The sequence below is a fragment of the Dromiciops gliroides genome, chromosome 2 (genome assembly GCF_019393635.1).
Source record: "Dromiciops gliroides isolate mDroGli1 chromosome 2, mDroGli1.pri, whole genome shotgun sequence".
In the NCBI taxonomy this organism is placed as follows: Eukaryota; Metazoa; Chordata; class Mammalia; order Microbiotheria; family Microbiotheriidae; genus Dromiciops; species Dromiciops gliroides.
Genome location: NC_057862.1, coordinates 63,860,129 through 63,882,093, shown reverse-complemented (window position 1 = coordinate 63,882,093; position 21,965 = coordinate 63,860,129). Strand labels below are relative to the sequence as shown.

The following is a 21,965-nucleotide window of genomic DNA, read 5'->3' as shown; positions in this document are numbered from 1 at the left end:
CCTCGAATTATCTTATATGCCCTTATCAATTTACCTGAATCCTCAGTAGAAGGTAAGCTTCTTGAGGTCAAGTTCTCTTTTTCATTTTTGTTTCCCCAATGTCTACCACAGTGCCTTGTACATAGGAGGTACTTAATAAATGCTCATTAGATCAAATCAAAGTCAGTGTGTTTTACATGTTTTATGAAAAGAAAAATGGATAATAGTCAAAAGGGGATATATGACAACTCTTAGGATGTCAGGGGAATCTGCATTGGGGGTGAAAAATCATTACATATGGATCTTTTAAGATGTTTTCATAGATTCATAGACTATTCCAGCTGAAAGGAACTTTAGAGAACATCTCATCCCTTCATTCTACAAGATGAGGAAAATAAGACCCAGAGAGGTCAATTTCTTTCCCCAAACCTCCTTAATCCTAGTTAAGTGCTGTTTTCTCTCTTTAAAATATTAAACTGGAAAAAAGAAAAAAGAAGATATGTAATGGTCTAGTGCATTTGTATGTATAAAGAATTGAAATTATCCAGCTTATGGGCTACAGTTTTGCTAATTAATGTACTGTGTGATAATAGAAAATGGAAAACCACTCTAAAAGAGAGAAAATATGCAATGATTCTAGTCTTATGTTTTTATTCTTTTCATTTAGGGTTTCTTAAAGACAGATTAGCTGAACTCAGGAACCTGCCATTCACACTCAACTGAGCTATTCTGCACCAAATTAATTTAATTTGAAGGATACAATGGTGCATTAATCCGATATGGTGCCTAGGTAGCAGAATTTCTTGATAAAACCCCAAATTAAATTCTCTAAGTTAAAAAAAAAAACAAAGAAGAATTTATCCCATGTGGGATCATTTGAATATGGAGTTAACTATTCATTTTGAACAGCAGAATCAGTCCTAGGTCTCCAGGAGATGCTGAGAGAGAATTTAATTTACCAGTTTACCAGCTGTGAATGGTTTGGCAAGATAGGGGCACTTTGAGCTTGAGGCATGATCCATACACTGCATAAATTTAAAATCTGACCCACTATGATTTGATTGATGAACTTCTTTTTTCCCCAATGAAGTCTCACCAGTTCCTTTTTCAAAGACGCTGTTTCCAAATATGGATTTTTAACATTCATTCAAAGCTCAACATTTAATTTTTTTAAATTATTATCATAGTTTGCTTTTATAATGCTTCCATTTCTCTACATCTCCTTTCCCATTCAAAGCCATGTCATATCAAAGATTCAAAAAAGGAGGGAAAAAAGCAATTCAGAAAAATTAGACAACACTTTAAGTTTATCATTATATTCAGTGTTTTATAGCTATTGTCTCACACCTCTACAAAGAAGGGAGGGAGGTACATTCTTATATGTCTCCTTTGGGGATAAGGTTGTTCATTATAATTATAGTGTTTGGTCTTAATTTTTTTTCTTTTTACATTCAACAAACATTTATTAAGTATGTACTATGTGCAAGACACTAGACTAGATCCTGAAGATTTAAAACAAAATTTAAACAACCCTTACCCCCAGAAAATTTCCATTCTACAGAAGTAGAAATGATCCTGTACACAGATAAAAGAGTTTAAGGTAATTAAGAGTAAAAGAGGGGGCAGCTAGGTTGCACAGTGAATAAAACACTGGCCCTGGATTCAGCTGGACCTGAGTTCAAATTGGGCCTCAGTCGATTGACATTAGCTGTGTGACCCTGGGCAAGTCACTTAACACTCATTGCCCCACCCAAAAAAAAAAAAGTAAAAGAACACTAACAGCCTAAAGGGGAGGAAGATCAGGGAAAACCATGTATGAGATGGCACCTAAAGAAGGAGGCATTAAAGGAAGATTAGGATTTTGAGAGGTAGCATGGAGGAGGAAGTACCGTACAGGCAGGTGATAGCTACTACAAATATCATGAGGTGCTCCTAAAAGGAACAATGTTGGCTTGGAACCTGTGTCAAGCAAACAATAGAGAGTGAATTAGAGAAAATGCTTGATTTTCCATTAAATTAATTTGGGGGGGTGGTGGTAATGGAATATGTTGGGGGATTGAAAAAAGAAAGGTGAATTAAAGGGGAAATTCCGGAGGAAAAAAAGATATCATCCTGTGCAAAGGATTGTTTTAAATGTAGCCTTTTATGCTTTTCAAGTCACAGTATTTGTTCCCCTCATTCCTTTGCCTCTCAAAGAAATTTTGCTATGCAAATGAGTAAATATGTAGTTGCTCTGTCACAGCCATTAGAGCCTCTAAGCAGTCCCCGGCTGATCAGGATTTCAGAGGGAACTGGCAACCATTCAAAAGTGATATGAGGATTCCTAAAACTGCTATGGAGGAGGTGTTTAGGTTCCTTAATTAACTTCCTAGTCATTTAGCCCTATAGTAGGAAAACAAGGCTAGACCTGGAGTTGAAAGATCCAAGTTTGAGTCCCAACAGTAATACTTACAAGCTGTGTTATCCAGGGTAAATCATTTCTCCTCTCCGGTCCTTTGTTACCTTATTTATGAAATGGGTATAATAATGCATGCCCTGCCTATCTCACAGGGTTGTCGTAAGGAGCCAATAATATAATACAAGGAATGCTAATGCTTAGATGAAAAAAGCAAACAAGCAAACGAAAACCCACCAAACAACAATTGGGCATATACATGATGAGAGTGATATTCTTTTGTTGTTCACATTTTTTTCAAACATGTCCAACTCTCCACGACCCCATTTGGGGTTTTCTTGGCAAAGATATTAGAGTAGTTTGCCATTTCCTTCTCCAGCTGATTAGACTAATTTAACCCTCGGTTTCTTTATATTTTTAAAAGATGGTGCTGGTTAACCGAAATGAAGCCCAGTCCTCTTCCTACCAGCCAGCCAGCCTTGCCTGGGAATTTGCCTCTAGGATCAGACTCCTTCAATATTTCCAACTTTCAGAGTTCCTTCTCTTCCTCCACGTCTCTTTATGGCTCTCATGGCAGCAAGAACTCTAACACTGAATGGTGGTAGTAGGAGAATAGCCATTTGGAAGTCATAGCCTGCCTGTATAATAAAATGCAGATATCCATGAGATGATACTGACTAGGGGCAGCTAGGTGGCGCAGTGGATAAAGTGCCAGCCCTGGATTCAGGAGTACCTGAGTTCAAATCTGCCCTCAGACACTTGACACTTACTAGCTATGACAAAGCACTTAACCCTCATTGCCCCACCAAAAAAACAAAATGATACTAAGTAGAATTGAATCTTTCCCTGATGATTCAGGACTTTACGGGTCAGAACTTTGTCATGCCTGAGGATCATCAATACCATTATATAGAACTAGCAAAAAAAAAAAAGTTTTTAATTATTTTAGATTCTAGCTACATAGGAGTTAATACTGATAATTTTATTATCCGTGTTGCTATGGGGAATGTAATAATGTTTGATGTTATTAGTATTTGATATTAATAATATAATAGGAATATTTAGAAATTCTTAGAGAAAGAGAATTATTTAATACTGTCAGTTACTCCAGAAAGACAGGGAATCACCTTTTTGGGAGTATCTTAAGAAGAAGAGAGGTGGGGCAGCTAGGTGGCGCAGTGGATAAAGCACTGGCCCTGGATTCAGGAGTACCTGAGTTCAAATCCGGCCTCAGACACTTAACACTTACTAGCTGTGTGACCCTGAGCAAGTCACTTAACCCTCATTGCCCTAAAAAGAAAAAAAAAAAAGAGAGACTTTTTCCAGAGGGAATTACTTTAGTCCTAAAAGAAACAACAAAGGAATGGACTAGATGACCCTTGCAGGCCCTTTCCTACAAAATGATTTCTTGATTTCAAATACTTATAATAGAGGAATGTTTCTCAATCTTATTCTCTATTTGTGTCTCGGAAATAGAAACAAATTTTGAAAGATAAGGAAGGCATACTATCCATGAGACCTATTGCTCCTACTGCAACCTCTACCTGCAAGGATGATCTGGTTATAGCTCCAGGCTCACTTGGGGCCTCTCTCAGACTCAGAGTCCTCATCTGAAAAGGGGCCTAATAATAGCACCTATTTCATAGGGCTGTTGTGAAGATCACCTATGTAAAGGGCCTTGTAAACCTAAAATTGCTATATAAATGTTAGCTAGTAGACATGTTTCCCTTTTCCCGCCAAGTTCTACAGTCATACTGAAAAATGTCATTGCTCTGAAACTTACTAATTATTTTGACCCTGGGAAAATCTAAATTATTATTATGATTCAGGGGGAAATGTTTTATTTCCCTCATCTTTAAAATGGGCTAATACTTGACCTATTACTTCACAAGGTTCTTGTGGGAAAAGTACTTTCTAAACCTGAAAACACTATAGAAACTGTGTGCTATTGTTAACAATGAGAATGACCAAAATTCTTCTTTCAGAAACTAACACTAAAGACTGTTCCTGAGCATCTTCATTGTTTTCTCTCCGGTAGTAAGGGCCCATTGAGAAGGAGAAAAGAATGCTGCATGAAGGAGTTGAGCAAAAACCATGACATTTCCTTCCCCCTAGTCTACCCACTTGTCAGGCATAATTTGTCCTTCTGAAAGAGAATCCAGCCTCTAAATCTGGTATACAATTCTGATGACAAAAAAAAAAAAAAAAAACCTGAGGAAAACAATCTTTCTCCATATTTGTTTCTTCCTGAGAATTCTAGTCGTTTCATGATTATTGCCTTGCTAACTGACACATTGTCACCATGACATAGATAGCTGATATATGGTTCAAGATGATTACACTAGGCCCTTTTCTCTAGAGGAAAATAGTGTAAGGGGAAGAAGAGCCATAGAGATAAAAATATTTAAAATCTAAGAGTACACATCCTGGCACCAAAAGAATTCTACCAACCCCTGTGTTTAGTCCTTTATGACCTACTAATGATTTATCAAGTCAAAACAAACATTTATTAAGTGCCTATTATGTGCTAGGCACTGTGCCAAGTGTTAGGGATACAAAGAAAGCTAAAAACACTCCCACTTTCAAGGAGTTTATAGTCTAATGGGGATGGGAAGGAAAGGGAAAGAGAAGAGAGGACTTGCAAGCAACTGTGCATAAAGAAGATATATATAGGAAAATTGGGCATGATCTCAGATTGAAGGGACTTGGAGAAAGAATAATCAGGAGGGGCAGTTAGGTGGTGCAGTGGATAAAGCAGCGGCCCTGGATTCAGGAGGACCCGAGTTCAAATCCTGTCTCAGACTCTTGACACTTACTAGCTGTGTGACCCTGGGCAAGTCACTTAACCCTCATTGCCCCACCCCATCCCCAAAAAAAGAAGAATCAAGAATGGTTTCTTAGAGAATATAAGATTATAGCTAAGACTTGAAGGAAACCAGGAAAAGCCAAAAGGCAGAAACAAAAGTAAAGGGGTAAACTCTAATCTTGGGAGACTAAGAGTGGAAATACATGACACTGAAGAGAAAGGAGGTCAGAGTCACTGGGTTGCAGAGTATGGGGAGTCCAGTAAGGTGCAAAAAACTGGAAAAGTAAAAAGAGGTAAGGTCACAAAGGGCCTTAAAAGCCAAACAAAGGATCCATGCATTCAATGGTACTTGGGTGTCTGCATAACCGAGTTTGGTCCCTTTATAAAAGGCTTAAACTATGTTGTCTCTTTTAGAGTAAAACCATACAGTTTCAGTCTACTCTAGTGAGTCTGTAGTCTGGATACATCCAATTGCCTGGGCTATTGTCATGTGGGTGCCGTAGAGCCAGACCAGGGCCCAAGGGGGCAACCAAGGTAGGGAAAGGGGCTTGCCTCTTTAGACCCTCTTGTGTGAGTGAGTTCTATCCATGGCTTATATGCTATTTGTAAACCCTGTAGCCATATTAGAGATGGTAGTGACTACATTTCTGTTCATCGAGATTCAGAACCAGACTAACACAGTGAAGGAATCTTAAAAATGGAGACACTGATGAAGTCATTCTATAGAGCTAAGGAGCTGTCAGCCCCAAATCCCTTTGCTGGTGCTTTCATGGCCAAACTTCCAACATTAAGTCTACTCACGCTGCTCTTCCCATTCCCGCTCCTCCTTTTCACTGGCTTGGCTCTGCTGCTGAGCTTGCTTCAGGGTCCAGTATAACTCTTTGGCTCTCCGCTCTTCCTGAAGGCGAATCTGCATCTCTCCCCTTTTCCTCTCCTCTTCTTCTTTTCTCTAAAATAAGACATATGGAGAAGGATATCAGATACTTTACTAGAGAGAGGAAAGGGTGGAAGGAAGGGGGGGGGTGTCTGTGGGAAGGGGAGGAAGCCAAAACCTCCATAGCTCTCAAGCTCTGAGGGCCAAGGCATTTTGTCAAAACACCTGCATAACTGTCCACACAAGCCCACTTCCAACCATGTCTGTGCTCCCACTGGCCACAAATCAGCCATGTTCCCAGAAACAAATTCAGCCTGACGAGCCATCCGGCCAGGAAGCCTTGTGGAAAGAATATGATTTGTATCCGTGAACATCTCCCCAGTACTAAGTTGTTCTAGTACAAAATGCTAACAGAAGCAAAACAACAGATTTATTTCCTTTTCAGTGGCCCTAACAAGATGTGATTTAGTTGCTAAATTTTTTTAGCATATAGACTATCTTCCAATTCAAGGATACATTTTCTAAACAACTGAAAAAAAAAGGATCCAAGCAACCTACACAAAGTTATATTATTAAACAGTAAGCAAAAGAATGGGGCTTTTGTTCATTAACTTTCTTTAATCACCAAGAATAAGAGTACATCACAGAAGCCCAGAAGGCCTGGAGAAAATCTATGAAAGGATGTTCTCATGCTTTAGAAACACCTCCAAAAATGTCTTTCCAATCTAATAGGAAATATACCAAGGTCTTTGTTAATTGATGGCATATCCATAATGGAGGCAAACTTTTACATGAGATGAAAGCTGTGGTCTGGATCCCAATCTCTATTCTTCAGACACAAGCAATTTCTGGATAAAGATTAAAAACCCTTCATGTAGCATTTGAAAATAATGTCTCATCAATAGGAAAGTTACATTAGTATTTCATTTAAAGCAGTATTGTATCTACATTAATCCCTCATTAGACTACTCCTAGTAATGCTCCAAAAATAAATCCATGATGAGTTATTAGAGGTAGATAAATGGTACAAGTCACTATTGATATAAAGATACTCTCACTTGTTTTTTTCCTGTATCTATGTGGTGAAATAAATTTTGCATTTAAGAGAGAAATATGTAGGAAAGAATATACTGTTTCTGAAGCAAGCATAGTGTGGTGTAAATTGATGAGTTTCTGAAACTTGCATGGCATTCTAGAAAGACTAGAGGACTTGAAATCAGAAGAGCCGGATTCTAATCCTAATTCTACTACTCATGATATGTGTGACCTTGAACAAGTCATTCATCTGTCAGGGGCCCCAGGTTCCTCAATGTGATACAGTAGAAAGGTCACTAGATACAGAATGAGAGGATGTGGATTCATATCCCAGCCTTGTGACCCACATGACCTTGGTCAAGTCACCTATCCTTTACATTTATGTGACATTTCTCAGGCTCTCCTCCATCCTTGGCACCTTTGACTTATTCACTTGTCTTTTTTTTCTACAAAAATTCTAGAACCTAAAAGGCATCGTCACAGTAATCTTGGAAAGAATGTCTATAAAAACAGAATGTTGGCATGTGTGTGTATAATATGCGCTCCCAGCCCACTCTTCTTTGGAAATTGACCATTCCCCAATGGAATATAAAAAAAGATTTTTTTTTCCAATTCAGACCACATAACAAACCCCACAGCCTCCATTTGGCACTCAGAGTCCTTGGCTCTGTTTTTCATTATATCTTTCTGCAACTTGGTACTGCTCCTTAGACTTCATACCTTGGCACAGAGGGGAAGGGAGAGGAAGGTGGATTTTGGAGGCAAAAAAAGAGGGAGGTTGGCTTATTGTTCCCCTGGTGATGCAGCTAAGATTTTCAACCAGGCATGCCCCACTTTTCTATCAGGTCTCCTTGATAGCTCTCTCATCTCCACATACCTAATGGGTCCCCTTAGGATTCCATGATTTCTTCCATAGCTCTCCACTTTTTAATAATTGGTCTGTTTTGTTGGTAAGTCTAAGGAATATTTTATGTTCTTAACAAGGAAGGGCTAGTAACCAAATGGCTCCAAGATGGCTTTCTGAAAGGTTCTTTAAAGTACATAAGGTACAAATATTACTCTCAGTGAGTGTTGATTGATGATGATAAAGTCCTCCCAATATGTTATTTCAAGTTGGAGAAAAGATCAAGCCAAGGCCTGATATGACCCCAGTTACCCATCACCAAAGAACAGGCCCTTACTCAAACTTTGGCCCAACACCAAGTACAGAGGATGAAAGGAATTAATCTAGAATGACTTCAGCTATTGTGCCTAAATACAGCAGGGCACCTTGTGTTATATCTTAAAGATCTGCAGTAAATCCATCAATAAGCATTTTTTTGGTGGGGCAAATGAGGGTTAAGTGATTTTCCCACGGTCACACAGCTAGTAAGTGTCAAGTGTCTGAGGCCAGATTTGAACTCATGTCCTCCTGAATCCAGGGTTGATGCTTTATCCACTGTGTCACCTAGCTGCCCCCAATAAGCATTTATAAAATTCCTAGCATATGCCAGGAATCGTGCTAGGCACTAGGGATGGAATAGAGACAGGATCTTTAATTCCACTGGTAAAAGGAATGCCCTCTGACAGTGCAGCTTAGCTCCTTCTCTGCAACTTCCTTAATTTTATAGAGTTGTCTGCAGAGATGTCAAATTGGAAACCCAATGAGCAAAATTTATGCTGCCCAAACCATTAAAATGTAATTGGAAAATGTTTATCAAAATAAATTAAAATTCCATATTTTGTTATTTTGTTATTCAGTTGTGTCTGACTCTCTCTCTCTCTGGCCTCATCTGGGGTTTTCTTGCCAGTGATACTAGAGTGGTCCAGCTTATTTTACAGATGAGGAAACTAAGGCAAATAGGGCTAAGTGATTTGCCCCAGGGTCACACAGCTAGTAAGTATCTGAGACTAGATTTAAACTCATGAAGATGTCTCCCTAACTCCAGGTCCATCACTCTATCTACTGAGCCACCTAGCTAACACCCCTTTCTCCCCCCCAAAAAAATTTCAGTACATCACAGGCAATGTTAATATGCTGTTTTCTAAGTCAATATACTGCTCATAAGGATCTGTTTCTATTTGAGTTTCACACCCCAGCTGTTGTTGTTGTTTGTCCTTCATCCTCAAAGAGGACCTTGACATCAGGGCAACGTCATGACTTGCACTGAATTGCATTTAAGTGAGGGAGGGCTGTGCAAAGTCACTAACCTTACGCTTTCCTCCAGAGCCATCTGGGTCCTGTGGCAAGATCTATATCAGGATGACTGGAGATGACCATGGATGTTTAAGGCAATTGGGTTTAAGTGACTTTCCCAGGGTCACTCAGCTAGTAAGTGTCTGAGGTGAGATTTGAACTCAGGTCCTCCCAACTTCAGAGCTACCTAGCTTCCTCAACACCCCAGCTAAAACACTAAGAGATGAGGTGACTTGCCCCTAGCCACAGAGGTAGTATACACCCAGGTCTTCTTGGCTTTGAGGCTGAATCTCTATTCCTTCTAACATGCTATCTCTAGGGATACAAAGACAAAAACTAAATGGTTCCTGACCTCAAGGACTTTATTTTGTACCACCAGAAACAACCTGTGCATTCATAATGCAAAACATATAAAAGTTAAATGCAAAATAGTTTCAGAGGCCCTTTTAGCTGGGGAATCATGTAAGTGGTCACCCTTAAACTGATCTATAAAAGGATCTAGGGGTTCTAAGAGACAGAAGTGAGGAAGGCAGGTATTCTATTTATTGGAGACAGGCAGTAAAAAAGTACACAGGGGAGAAAAGGGGGTGTTAGCTAGGTGGCTCAGTGGATAGAGTTATGAGTCTGGAGTCAGGGAGACTCATCTTCATGAGTTTAAATCCAGTTTCAGACACTTACTAGCAACAAGTTGCGTATTCTGGCTGCTACCATTTGTTGAAAGTAGTCAGAAGGTATCTGTAAGAAGTCTAGGAGGTAGGATTGAGCCAGATTGCAAAAGACTTTACTTGCCAAGGGAATGTAAACTTCAAAAGGACAAGGATTGTATCATTTTTATCTTGAATCTGGATACATCACCTGGTTCATAGTGGGTACTTTATTTTTTTATTTTTATTTATTTTATTTTGAATTTATGGAATAGAACAAAAATTTCCATAACATAATAAAAATAAAAAAGATTATTGCACATGAAACTGCAAGACTATTATGTACAATTTACTATTCCTTTTAAATATATAATAAAATTATCATGTAATTTTTTCCTTATTTCCCCTTCCCCTTAGAGATGGCTACCATTAGACACAAATACATGTGTGTTTGTACATGTACATGTATATATACAAATATGCATATGATATATATATATGCATTCAAAAATAGTTTTTAAAGTCTTGAATTGAATTAAATAGTCTGGGCATTTCTCCACTGATAAGGATTACAGCCTCTCCACAACTTAGTAGACCATCATTGCAAGAAGCTGTAGCTTAAAAATTCATCACCCTATTGCCTGAGGGGTGTTGAACTTCTCTGAAATTATTCTCAAATGATGGAAACACAGGGAAGACAGGTTCATACTAGAAACTGTCTAACTTTGGCCAAACATTCTACAGAATAACCTTGGTCCATAAACCTGGTTTGGGTTTTTTAATATATATTTGATAACTATTAGAATGTCATCATTTCTTTCTTCTTCTTCTTCTTCTTCTTCTTCTTCTTCTTCTTCTTCTTCTTCTTCTTCTTCTTCTTTTTTGTGAGGCAATTGGGGTTAAGTGACTTGCCTAGGGTCACATAGCTAGTAAGTGTCAAGCATCTGAGGCCAGATTTGAACTCAAATCCTTCTGAATTCATGGCTGGTGCTCTATCCACTGGGCCACCTAGCTGCCCCTCATCATTTCCTTTTTAATCCTATGTATTTTATTTTATGCATTTAAAAACATTATTGTGGGGGGCAGCTAAGTGGTGCAGTGGATAAAGCATTGGCCCTGGATTCAGGAGGACCTGAGTTCAAAGCTGGCCTCAGACATTTAACACTTACTAGCTGTGTGACCCTGGGCAAGTCACTTAATCCCCGTTGCCTCTCAAAAAAAAAAAAACAAAAATTAAAAAAAAAAAAAAACATTATTGTGATGAGGGGTCCATAGGCTTTACCAGTCTTCCAAGGAGAACCATGACATGAAAAGGTTAAGACGCCTAATTGCAGACCTTGTGCTTTCCTGGCCCGGCTTTGAAGAACCCAGCGTCACCTCCACACCTTCACAGGGCATCAGAGAGGTATTTTAATGGATGCCTTCTGTGTTATACTTTTTTTTTTTGCAGGGCAATGGGGTTTAAGTGACTTGCCCAGGGTCACACAGCTATTAAGTGTCTGAGGCTGGGTTTGAACTCAGGTCCTCCTGAATCCAAGGCTAGTGCCTTATCCATTGTGCCACCTAGCTGCCCCCTGTGTTATATTTTTAAAAAGCAGATTGTTTGTTCAAACAGATTTCAGCAGTTTCTCAAGAGCAGGGTGGCACTAGCCCCGTGTTTTTTGTCAGAGCTTCTTACCCTGAGTCAGAACCAGATATGGTTTCAGTCCTGTTCTCTGGACCAAATATGGACATTTGTCCAGTCTACAGCCTCTCACATTGGTTCCACCTTGAGACCTAGGAATTTGCCTAGGAAGTACAGAGTCAGAATGTCCAATGAAATCAATTGTACTACAGGCCTGGCAGCTGCTCTTGCTGATCCCTTGTCTCATGATTCTGATCCATGATTCAGATATGATGGTTCCACTGATACCTACCATTAACCCCAGTCTACATCTGATAATGGCTTCTTGCTATGTTCTTGGGTTCTTCAAAAGGTGATCTGATGACCCATCAGGGTAGGGAAGTTTTCCCAGGCTAATTCTTCTGCACCCAATATGTCTAGAAGATGTTGGTATAGAAGAGCAAATTCTGTTTCAAGTACCTGAAGAAAAGACATTCTGAGGAATAAAACCAATGTGTGGGAGAAGGGGAAGACCATGAGCATGATGAAATGGGAGCTCATCAATAAGTTGTGATGAAGGACCAGAAAAGTGAATAAAGACTAAAAAGCTTTGTCAATACTCATAGTCAAAGGTGAAGATCATTCTTAAAGTGAATTGTCATTTACTAAACAGATTGGTTATTGCTGGTGTAGCTAGGTGGTGCAGCAGATAGAGCACTGGACCTGAAGTCAGGAAGACTCATCTTCCTACTTTCAAATATGGTCTCAGACACTTACTAGCTGTGTGACCCTGGGCAAGTCACTTAACCCAGTTTACTCATTTGTAAAAAAGTGATCTGGAGAAGGAAATGGCAAACCACTCCAGTTTCTTCACCAAGAACACCCCAAATGGGCTCACAAAGAGTCAGATATGACTGCAAACAACTAAGCAACAAAAAGAGGTTGGAGAAAAGGCTTATTTTGAATTTTTCTTATTAATTAAGAGAAAATAAAATCCCATGGAATATCTGAATTATTCAGAGGGCTCCCTCAAGCCTATTTCTCCCAACCTGGGATGGCGAATCTTCTGGAGTATATTTAAAAGATAATGGTTGAAGAAAAAAAGTTTAAAAGCTAAAGGATAGTTACTCTGCTCTGGGCTGAGCTGTCCTTATTGGTAAGTAAGTATGAACTCACCTAACTATCTGATGGTCCTAAATTATTCTTCTTATCTCATCGAATCAGCCACCAAGAAACTCAGGCCCTCCCTGGGCTTCTTGCCATCTACTCCTCTACCCATACACATCCTCCCCTCCCCGCAACACTATAACTACCCCTCCAAGTTCCAGCCCTCGATCTTGGAACCATAATCCAATCTGCTTATCTAGTCCAATCCAATACTGCCATTGCTTTTGAAAAGTGCATGACAATCTGTTTTATTTCTCTGTTAGCAATCCCTGTGACTCCCCAGAGCAAAATCATCTTTCCTGGTTCCTCATATATATATGTATGTGTGTGTGTGTGTGTGTGTGTGTGTGTGTGTGTGTATGTGTATATTGTCATCCCATCACCATCATTACCATTATCATTATCATTGCCTTTATACTGTGCTTTAATGTTTCCTCTGTGTTTTACATGTATCATCTCATTTGAGCCTCACAACAACCCTGCGAGGTAGTTGCCATTATTATCCTCATTTTCCAGATGAAAGAACTGAGGCTAAGGGAGGTTAAGTGATTTGCCCAGAGTCATATAGTTAGTAAGAACCCAGCATCAACTTCTATCGCTTGTGTTTGCATCTCCAGTACCTGACACAATGCCTGGCACAAAGTAGGCACTTAAGAAATGTTTCTTCTGTCATTTGTTTTATTTTGAGAAATTTATAAGGATCTGAAATAAACTCATTATAACAGTAGAAACCCAACTGGTGAAGTACTTGAGATAGAATATGCCTTGGTAATATAAGCATAGAAAGGAAACATATTTAGTATTATTGTCAAAATAATAGATTCCCACTTCTTTAACTTAGCCAACCAATTATTATTACAACTCTAATTGTTTTACCCAATCAGGAGAGAGGTCATCAAGGAACAATTATTATTATTACTATCAAGACGATTATCAATTATAGTATTAGTGATGGCATTCACAAATAATGTCACCTTTCTCATTTCTACTAATAATTATATTTAAAATACAAATATCTAAGTCAATATGAAATATTCAATTTAATTGGCCTATTCCATCCTAAGAAAATGAAAAATTGTAGACATTTTCCATGAGAGTCCGGAAGACCTTACTAAGCCCAGGCCAGCTCTCTTAGCAGCTCGGCTAATCTAGTCTGTCTCATCCTGATAACTCATAGGTAATTTCACACCATACATGACCCACATGGGTCATGCATCTGCCTACTGCCAATGGAAAATATCAGTGAGCTGGAGGTCACTGCCTGACAGATGTCCAACAGGGACCTGGGCTCCTCACATCTCCAATAAACTAATGAGAGAAGGCCAAAGTAGGAAGAGACAATGGGGAGGGCAGTTCAGGTGCTTAGTTGTACAAACTTGGAGGCATGAACCTGAGTTGTCCCTGTATCACAGTCACCACAATTATATCCACTTCTTAAACATACCAGACTAAATAATCACCCAAGCTGCATTAATTAGCACTTTAAGGGCAGGGGGGGAGATGCTTAATTTTGAATATTGCCAGTTCTATTATTTGTAACTGAAACCAGACACCTGGAGCAAACAACAATGGCATCTATGAGAGCTGAGGAACAGAGCAAACAGGTGAATTCAACTTTAATGAATCTCAGGGGTGCAAGTAGATCCTCAGAGCAAAAACGATAATTATGATGATTATAATTATAATTGTCAAATAGTTGGTTCGGTGCTGAACTTGGAATCAGGAAGACCTGAGTTCAAATTCTGCCTCAGTAATTTATTAGCTGTGCAACCCTGGGCAAATCACTTGACCTTTCTATATCTCAGTTTCCTCATCTGTATAATGGGGATAATGATAGCACCTACTTCCCAATGGGTCTTCATTTATTTGGAGGGTCAAATGAACTAACCTGTGTAAAGTGCTTTGCAAACCTCAAAGTGCTATAAAATGCCAGTTGTTGCTGCTGCTGCTGTTATCATCATCACCGTCATATTTCTCTGTTTGTATTATTTGGTCATGGATATGGCCCTATAATTCAATCAATTAATCAATCAATCAATAAACATTTTAAGTGCCTACTGTGTGCCAGGCACTGTGCTAAGCACTGTACATACATACCAGTTTTATTTCCTTTCCTGGGACCTTCTTTGGACAGTGTGAAGCTGTTTCAATCTTAGCCAGCCCAGGAAGTGCTGTATTTTAATATCACATTTTTTAAAAATACACCAGCAGGGTTGCTTCTTCTCCCTTCTCCTTCAGCCTCTGAGATCTCCTGCTCTCCTTGATGAATTCCTTCCAGAACCTCGATTTGGAGGAAAGGCCTAGACCAATCATCCTTCATTCTCTAGACTTTGTAATCACATCACCAGCATGGGTACTGACTTTCCTCCTCCTTTTCAGTTCCCTTGTGTGTGCTAAGGCTAGGTGGCACAGTGGGTAGAGTTCCAGGATGGAGTCAAAAAACCGTATCTTCCTAAGTTCAAATCTGGCCTTAGACACTCAGACACTGTACTATGTACAGTGAAGAAACAAAGAAAGAGGGAGGGTGGAGACCCTGCTCACAGGATCAAAGTCTAATAGCAGAGAACATGCAGATAAATATATAGCTATAAAGATATATAGAGGGGCAGCTAGATGGCACAGTGGATAGAGCACCAGCCCTGGATTCAGGAATACCTGAGTTCAAATCCGGCCTCAGACATTTAACACTAGCTGTGTGACCCTGGGCAAGTCACTTAACCCCAATTGCCTCACCAAAAAAAAAAAAGATATATAGAGAGCTGAAGAAATAGAAAGATATGTAGATATATAACAAATGTGTGATTATACACATGCATAAACATGTACATGTGTGTGCTTATATACAGGTATGTGTGTGCATACCTGCATACACACACAGAAGATAAATTGGGAATAATCTCATAGGGAAAGCACCAAGATTAAGGAAGACCAAGAAAGTCTTCTTGCGAAAGGTAGGCCTTTATCTGAGGCTTGAAAGATGCCAGGGAAGCCAAAGAGGAGGAAATGAGGAAGGAGAAATGGAGTGCCCTGCATAAAAATAACCTATTGCCCTGAGAAATATAGGCTAAAAATAGAAATCACCTCAGTGGGTAGAGCACTAGCCTTAGAGTCAGAAGCTCTGAGTTTGAATGTTGCCTCAGATATTTATCAGTTTGCAAACCAGGGAAAGTCACTTATCCTCTCTCAGCCTCAGTTTCTTCATCTGTAAAATTAGAAATAATAGCACCTACTTCAAAGAGTATTATGAGGATGAAATGAGATAGAACATTTATTTTATTTTATATGTATATACATAAATGTGTATGTGTGTGTAAGTAACACATACAAAGGCTTTGCAAACCTTTAAGCACAATAGAGATGCTAAACAGTGGCTAAAAAATAATAATTTACTCACATGTATTTAATACTTCAGGATTTACAAAATATTTTTCCCATAAGAGCAATTTAGGATAGATAATAAAAGTATCCCAATTTTATAGAAGAGGAAACAGACTTAGAGATATGACATTTCTGGGTAGTAAGATTCATAGCTGGGACTAGAATCCAAGGCTTCTAGATTTAATAACACTAGTAATAATATTAGCTAGCACTTATATGGAGGTTTAAGGGTTGCAAAACACTTTATAAATATTATCTAATTTGATCCTCATAACCTCCCTGGGAGGTAGATGTTATTATCCTCATTTTATACATGAGGAAAATGAAACTGACAGAGATTAAATGACTTGCCTTGGATCACACAGTTAGTAAGTGTCTAAGGCAAGATTTGAACTCAGTTTCTCTTCCTGACTACAGGTCCAATATTCTATCCATTGTACCACCTAGGTGCCAAGTCCTGTATCCTTTTCCATTACAGCATGCCATCTATCTATGAAGTCATCAGCCTCACTCTCTCTTCCAGAATCAATGCAGGCCAGTGGCAAGACAAAAGTTAAGATGACTGGCAATGGCCCAGAATGCAGTGGATAATCTTGGCACCTCAATGTCTGACCAAGCTCTAAGCATTCAATAGGACCTCCTTCAGTAGCCTCCATGGCTGTAGGAACAAATCATTCTCATCCACCCATTCTGCCAGGGAAGTCTTCTCGTGCTTGGGGTAGATACCTCCCTAACTCTTCGATGGTGTTATGGCCCATCAGTTACCCTCAACCTGTTTTAGCCCATCTGCTGAGATGGTGTACTAAGGTATGTGCATGCTATAGCTTCTTGGAGCCACACATGAGTGTTGAGCTCCAGGCAGACACCAAAGATGGATAAGCAGCCCTAAAAAGGGCTTGGCAAAACCTCACACCAGAAGTGCTAGTCCTCTTTATACACCCCATTGAATATACCCTTGAATACTTTCAGTGACAGGGAGCTCACTAAGTTTGAGAGAAAATCTTCTCTAATCATGGATAGTACTTCTTATTAGAAATGCCTTTCTTATGCTGGGCAGATATCTAATTACTGTGTAGCCACCACAGATTCAAATGGAATATTCCTAACTTTATAGGTAGCCAGCATCTATTCACTCATTTACCTATTCATTCAATTGAGGACCAATCTTGGACCTTATGACCTTGAAAGACACAAAGAAAATAGAATCCCTTCCTAACAAGGAGGTAAATAAGCTAATCTTTCCAAAACCTTCCATTCAGAGACAAAATTATAGACAGGATGAGCCAATGGTCAGACCAGTGTGGTAATTCCAGTGTACTTATACTACCCTTCAGGAGACATGGTGCAGTATATTAGCATCATCCTATTAATTTTAGTGTTGAAAAAGGTACCATCTAAGAAAATTTTCATTGTAATCCTAGCCTCCTAAATTGAACCTTGTGTCCTGGGCCCACCCTTACCCCCTCTTCAGCTGGACTGTCCCACCATTGCCTATGGTAGGGTACATTCATTCCAGCTCCCATCACCTCTTGGACCATTACTTTAATGTTATAAGACTCTGAGATTTCTTTCACTCCCCTCACTTACACAGATCACAATTCTACAACATAGTAGAAAGTCTTCCAATGTTGCCATGGTTGAAAAGTTCATGACTCTGAAATTATTCTGGCAATGAGCCTTTCAGAACTCAGTGATGCTGGTCCTTGGACAACTGGTATTCAGTTCATCACTGTACTCTTGGAGCATTAGTGAGCAATTAATGCCAATTACTTAAAACATGCTTATTTGTCCATATTAAAGGATGCATAAAAACATTCATGGTTCTTAAATGCCAAACCCAGAGTCATCACACTTAGATTTCAGCATCATATATTAAATATCGCTTGGCTTAGTGAGTTGGGAGGTAGTAAAATTAGTAATGGCAAGGGGAAAACTAGAATCATCACTCACTCTGATAATGGCAAACATCATTTATCTAGTTTAGCCAACTTTAAAGCCCTATACCCGTCAAGAGATAGAAAAGGGATTGATTACCCCCAGGTAGGTGGGTCTGAGGCAATTTGGTTGAAAATTAAGCATATCACCTGAGTGGACAGTGAGCTTTAATTTTGCAAATCTGAATGTTTCAAGGTAATGAAACTTTAATGGAGTTCAGGCTTTTTCCTTCCCCTTTTCTGAGACTGTTTTAAATATGCTGTGGTCATCACCGCAGAAGGATGATTAATGACTTGTTAAATATTTTAAACTTGTTAAAGTGGGCTTGTTAACTGATCTGCATTTCATTCTGTACCCTGATTGAATCATTCATGAAAGTCACACTTCTTAAGGGCTTTCTATGATTGCAGTTAAACATGAAGAGATTTTTAACCAAATGGCATCCTGGTATTCGGCATGGCTGCCTGTCATTTCCCATCCTTTGAAATCAGTAGCACAATAGAGAAAGTTGAAGGAAGAATCTGATCTGTCCCTGAGCCAAATCATAATTGAATCCTCTATGATGCTTAAAGGATGATCACAGGATCACTGATGTAGATCTAAAAAGGAGCTCACAGGTCATCACGTCCAACCCCCTCATTTGATAGATGAGGAAACTGAGGCAAGGAGAAGTTAAGTTATTTGCTCAGGGTCACACAGCTATTAAATGCCTGAAGTGAGACTTAAACCCAGGTATTTTGAAGTCCAAGTCTAGTGCTCTACAGTATTTCATGATGCCTCTTAGATCAAATAAAAGGAGATATTTCCAAAGGCATGGAAAGAAACATGGTATAGTGAAAGGGAGTCTGGGAGTCACAAGAACAATGGTTGGATTCCAACTCTGCCATTCACTTACAAAGTCAGTTATGGTCTTGTGACAAGTCACTGCCCCTCTCTGCCACTCAATGACCCTATCTGTAAGATGACTAAATGACCTCTAAGGTCCCTTCCAGTTCTGGATCTATGACTATCTTCTATGTCCCTGTAGTTGAAATTATCTCCCCCCTCATCTCAGCTAACTGGCTTCCTTGGCTTCTCCCAGTCTCAGCAAAAAATTCCATCTTCTACAATAAGCCTTTCAATACCCCTCCTCCTCAATGCCAGTGCCTTCCCTCTGTTAATTATCTCCAATTTATTCTATATATCTTATTTGGACACAATTCTTTGCAGGTTATCTCCTCCATTAGATTATAAGCTCCTTGAGGGCAGGAGTTGTTTTTGCCCAGCACTTAGCCCAGTGACTGGCATATGATAAATGCTTGTTGATTTGTCTGTGACTAACTGTGTGTCAGGTGATAAAGGAATTCATGTACAGATAAATATGATTCACAATTCCTGCCTTTAAGGAATTCCTCATCTAGCTGGGAAGAAAGGACACACATACACACACACACACACACACACACACACACACACACACACACACACACACACACACACACGACAACTAAGGAAGCCATGCTACATCTTCTGTTAATTGAGGGGTAATGAGAAGGGAGAAATTTCTTAAACTGCTGAGCTAATAAATAATTACACCTGGAATATATCTCCATGAGTAGAAAATGACATCTCCAAGTCTAAGTTATATGGTCCAGGTGAAAGAGTACTGGCCTGGGAATCAGGAAACTTTCATTCTAGTGCCAGCCTTTCCTTCCTCTAACTAGCCCTGTGACATTAGACGAGTCATTAATCAAAAACTTCACACAGATCAAGGAATGAGGTCATCAATTCCAACTTGTATTTGAGCAGGAGTATGCCCCTATGACATGCCACTAGTCACTCAGCCTCTACTTGGGATCTTCAATGGTCAAGAGTCCACTGCTTCTAGAAACAAAAAGAAGCTGTCCTCTCCATGGCACAGTTTGGGCTAGGAAACACTGCTTTATAGAACAGAGATAAAAGGAACATTTCACCCATGAAGCTACCACCCTCTCTAACCTGGAAGAAATTGGAGCTCTTCCTTCATTCTCTAACTGGTTCTCTATCACTCACTAAGCTTGTCTTATGCACAAACCTCTCTAGGTCTCAATTTCCTCACCAACAGCATGAAAAAGTTAGGCTAGATGACTTCTAACATTTAATGTTAGGAACAAAATTATATATCCTAAAAATTGGATTTTATACTCCAGGAAATGGAAGACGTTCATTGCAGGTCAGAGCTAATTAGGTTAGAATAAAATTACAATGAAAAATAGGGACACTAATATACTGTTCATGGAGTTGTAAACAGGTTCAACCATTCTGGAGAATAATTTAGAACCATGCCTGAAGAGCTATAAATTTGCATACTCTTTGACCCAGCAATATCACTACTAGATCTATATCCCAAAGAAATAAGAAAAAAGGGGGGAAAGGATCTATATGTATAAAAATATTTATAGCAGCTCCTTTTGTGGTGGCAAAGAATTGACAGTTGAAGGTATACCACTCAGTTGGGGAATGAATGAGCAAATTATGGTAAATGATTGTGATGGAATACTATTATACTATAAGAAAGTATGAGTAGTATGCTTTCAGAAAAACCTGGGAAGACGTATATGAACTGATGCAAAATGAAATGAGGGAAATCAGGAGAACATTGTACATGATAATAGCAATATCATAACATTGAGCAACCACCAAAGATTTAGCTACTCTGATCAAGATAATGATCTAAGACAATTCCAAAGAACCCATAATGAAAAATGTTATCCTCCTCTAGAGAGAGAACTGATGAACTCTTAGTGCAGATTAGAACATACACTTTTCATTTTATTTTTCTTGCCTTTTTTGGTAACATGGCTAATGTAGAAATAAAAAATAAAATAAATTAAAAGAACTAAGTTACAGCCTTTTCTCTCTAGTATATCATTCTAAACTGACATGGGACAAAAATTTCAAGTAAAAAATTGACAAGATGATATTTGGCCATTTCTGTTAAATGAGCCAGACACCTAAAGTAGTTGACTATTATCTTATGGGAGAAGAATTAATAGCTAAACTGCCACAACTGAAGTTCAATGACTCCAACATATCTTTAGTAGTAGTGATACTGGGTGATACAACTTTTCAACATATATAAGGGGTCTGAGATTTGAAAGAACCAGAGTGAAGGTGCATATTCTGTAAGAAGAATTTAACATAACGAGCTTCTGCTGACAAGGATAAGTGACAATTCAAGCCATGATGATGAATCACAGAAAGGTACTGCATGCTCCAGAACAGAAAAGGGGGAAAAACACCATAGTAATTGTGTTCTACCCATAGGCAACAACAACAGCTAAGGTGAAATGGAAAGAGTCCTGGCCTTGAAGTCAAAACACAAAATGACTTAAGTCTGAGCATCAAGTTACTGCCTATAGGACCTCAGGTGAATCACTTAGCCTCAGATCTTTTGTACTATTTGAAATTATATTTTGGGGGGGGGTGAGGCAATTGGGGTTAAGTGACTTCCCCAGGGTCACACGGCTAGTAAGTGTTAAGTGTCTGAGGCCGGATTTGAACTCAGGTCTTCCTGAATCCAGGGCTAGTGCTCTATCCACTGTGCCACCTAGCTGCCCCTGAAATGATAAATCTGTAAAATCTGATCATTGGTTCCAATCAAATGGAAGTACATATTGTGAATTCGAATAATGAGAATGCTTCTGGGGGCAGTTAGGTGCCGCAGTGGATAAAGCATTGGCCCTGGAATCACGAGGACCTGAGTTCAAATGCAGCCTCAGACACTTAACAACACTTACTAGCTATGTGACCTTGGGCAAGTCACTTAACCCTCATTGCCCAGCCCAAAAAAAAAAAAAAAGGGATTGAGAATGTAAGCTCCCTGAAGGCAGAGAATGCTTCAAGGCATTGATTATCTGCACTAATTCTGCCTAGATGTAAAAGGAGAATAATACCTGCCTCATCTATCCCATAGGATTGTTGTAGGAGAAATATTTTTGGATGCTTTAAAGCT

The 21,965-nt window shown here is 39.2% G+C and overlaps 1 protein-coding gene across 1 annotated transcript in view; it reads right to left on the bottom strand.

The window, feature by feature from the left end:
* The window catches only part of SH2D4B (SH2 domain containing 4B), a 189,491-nt gene that overhangs the window by 98,190 nt on the left and 69,336 nt on the right, over window positions 1-21,965 (bottom strand). Inside the window, exon 4 of the mRNA XM_043988787.1 lies at window positions 5,982-6,129. Within this exon, the coding sequence (XP_043844722.1) occupies window positions 5,982-6,129 (148 nt within the window). The remainder of the gene's footprint in view (window positions 1-5,981; window positions 6,130-21,965) is intronic.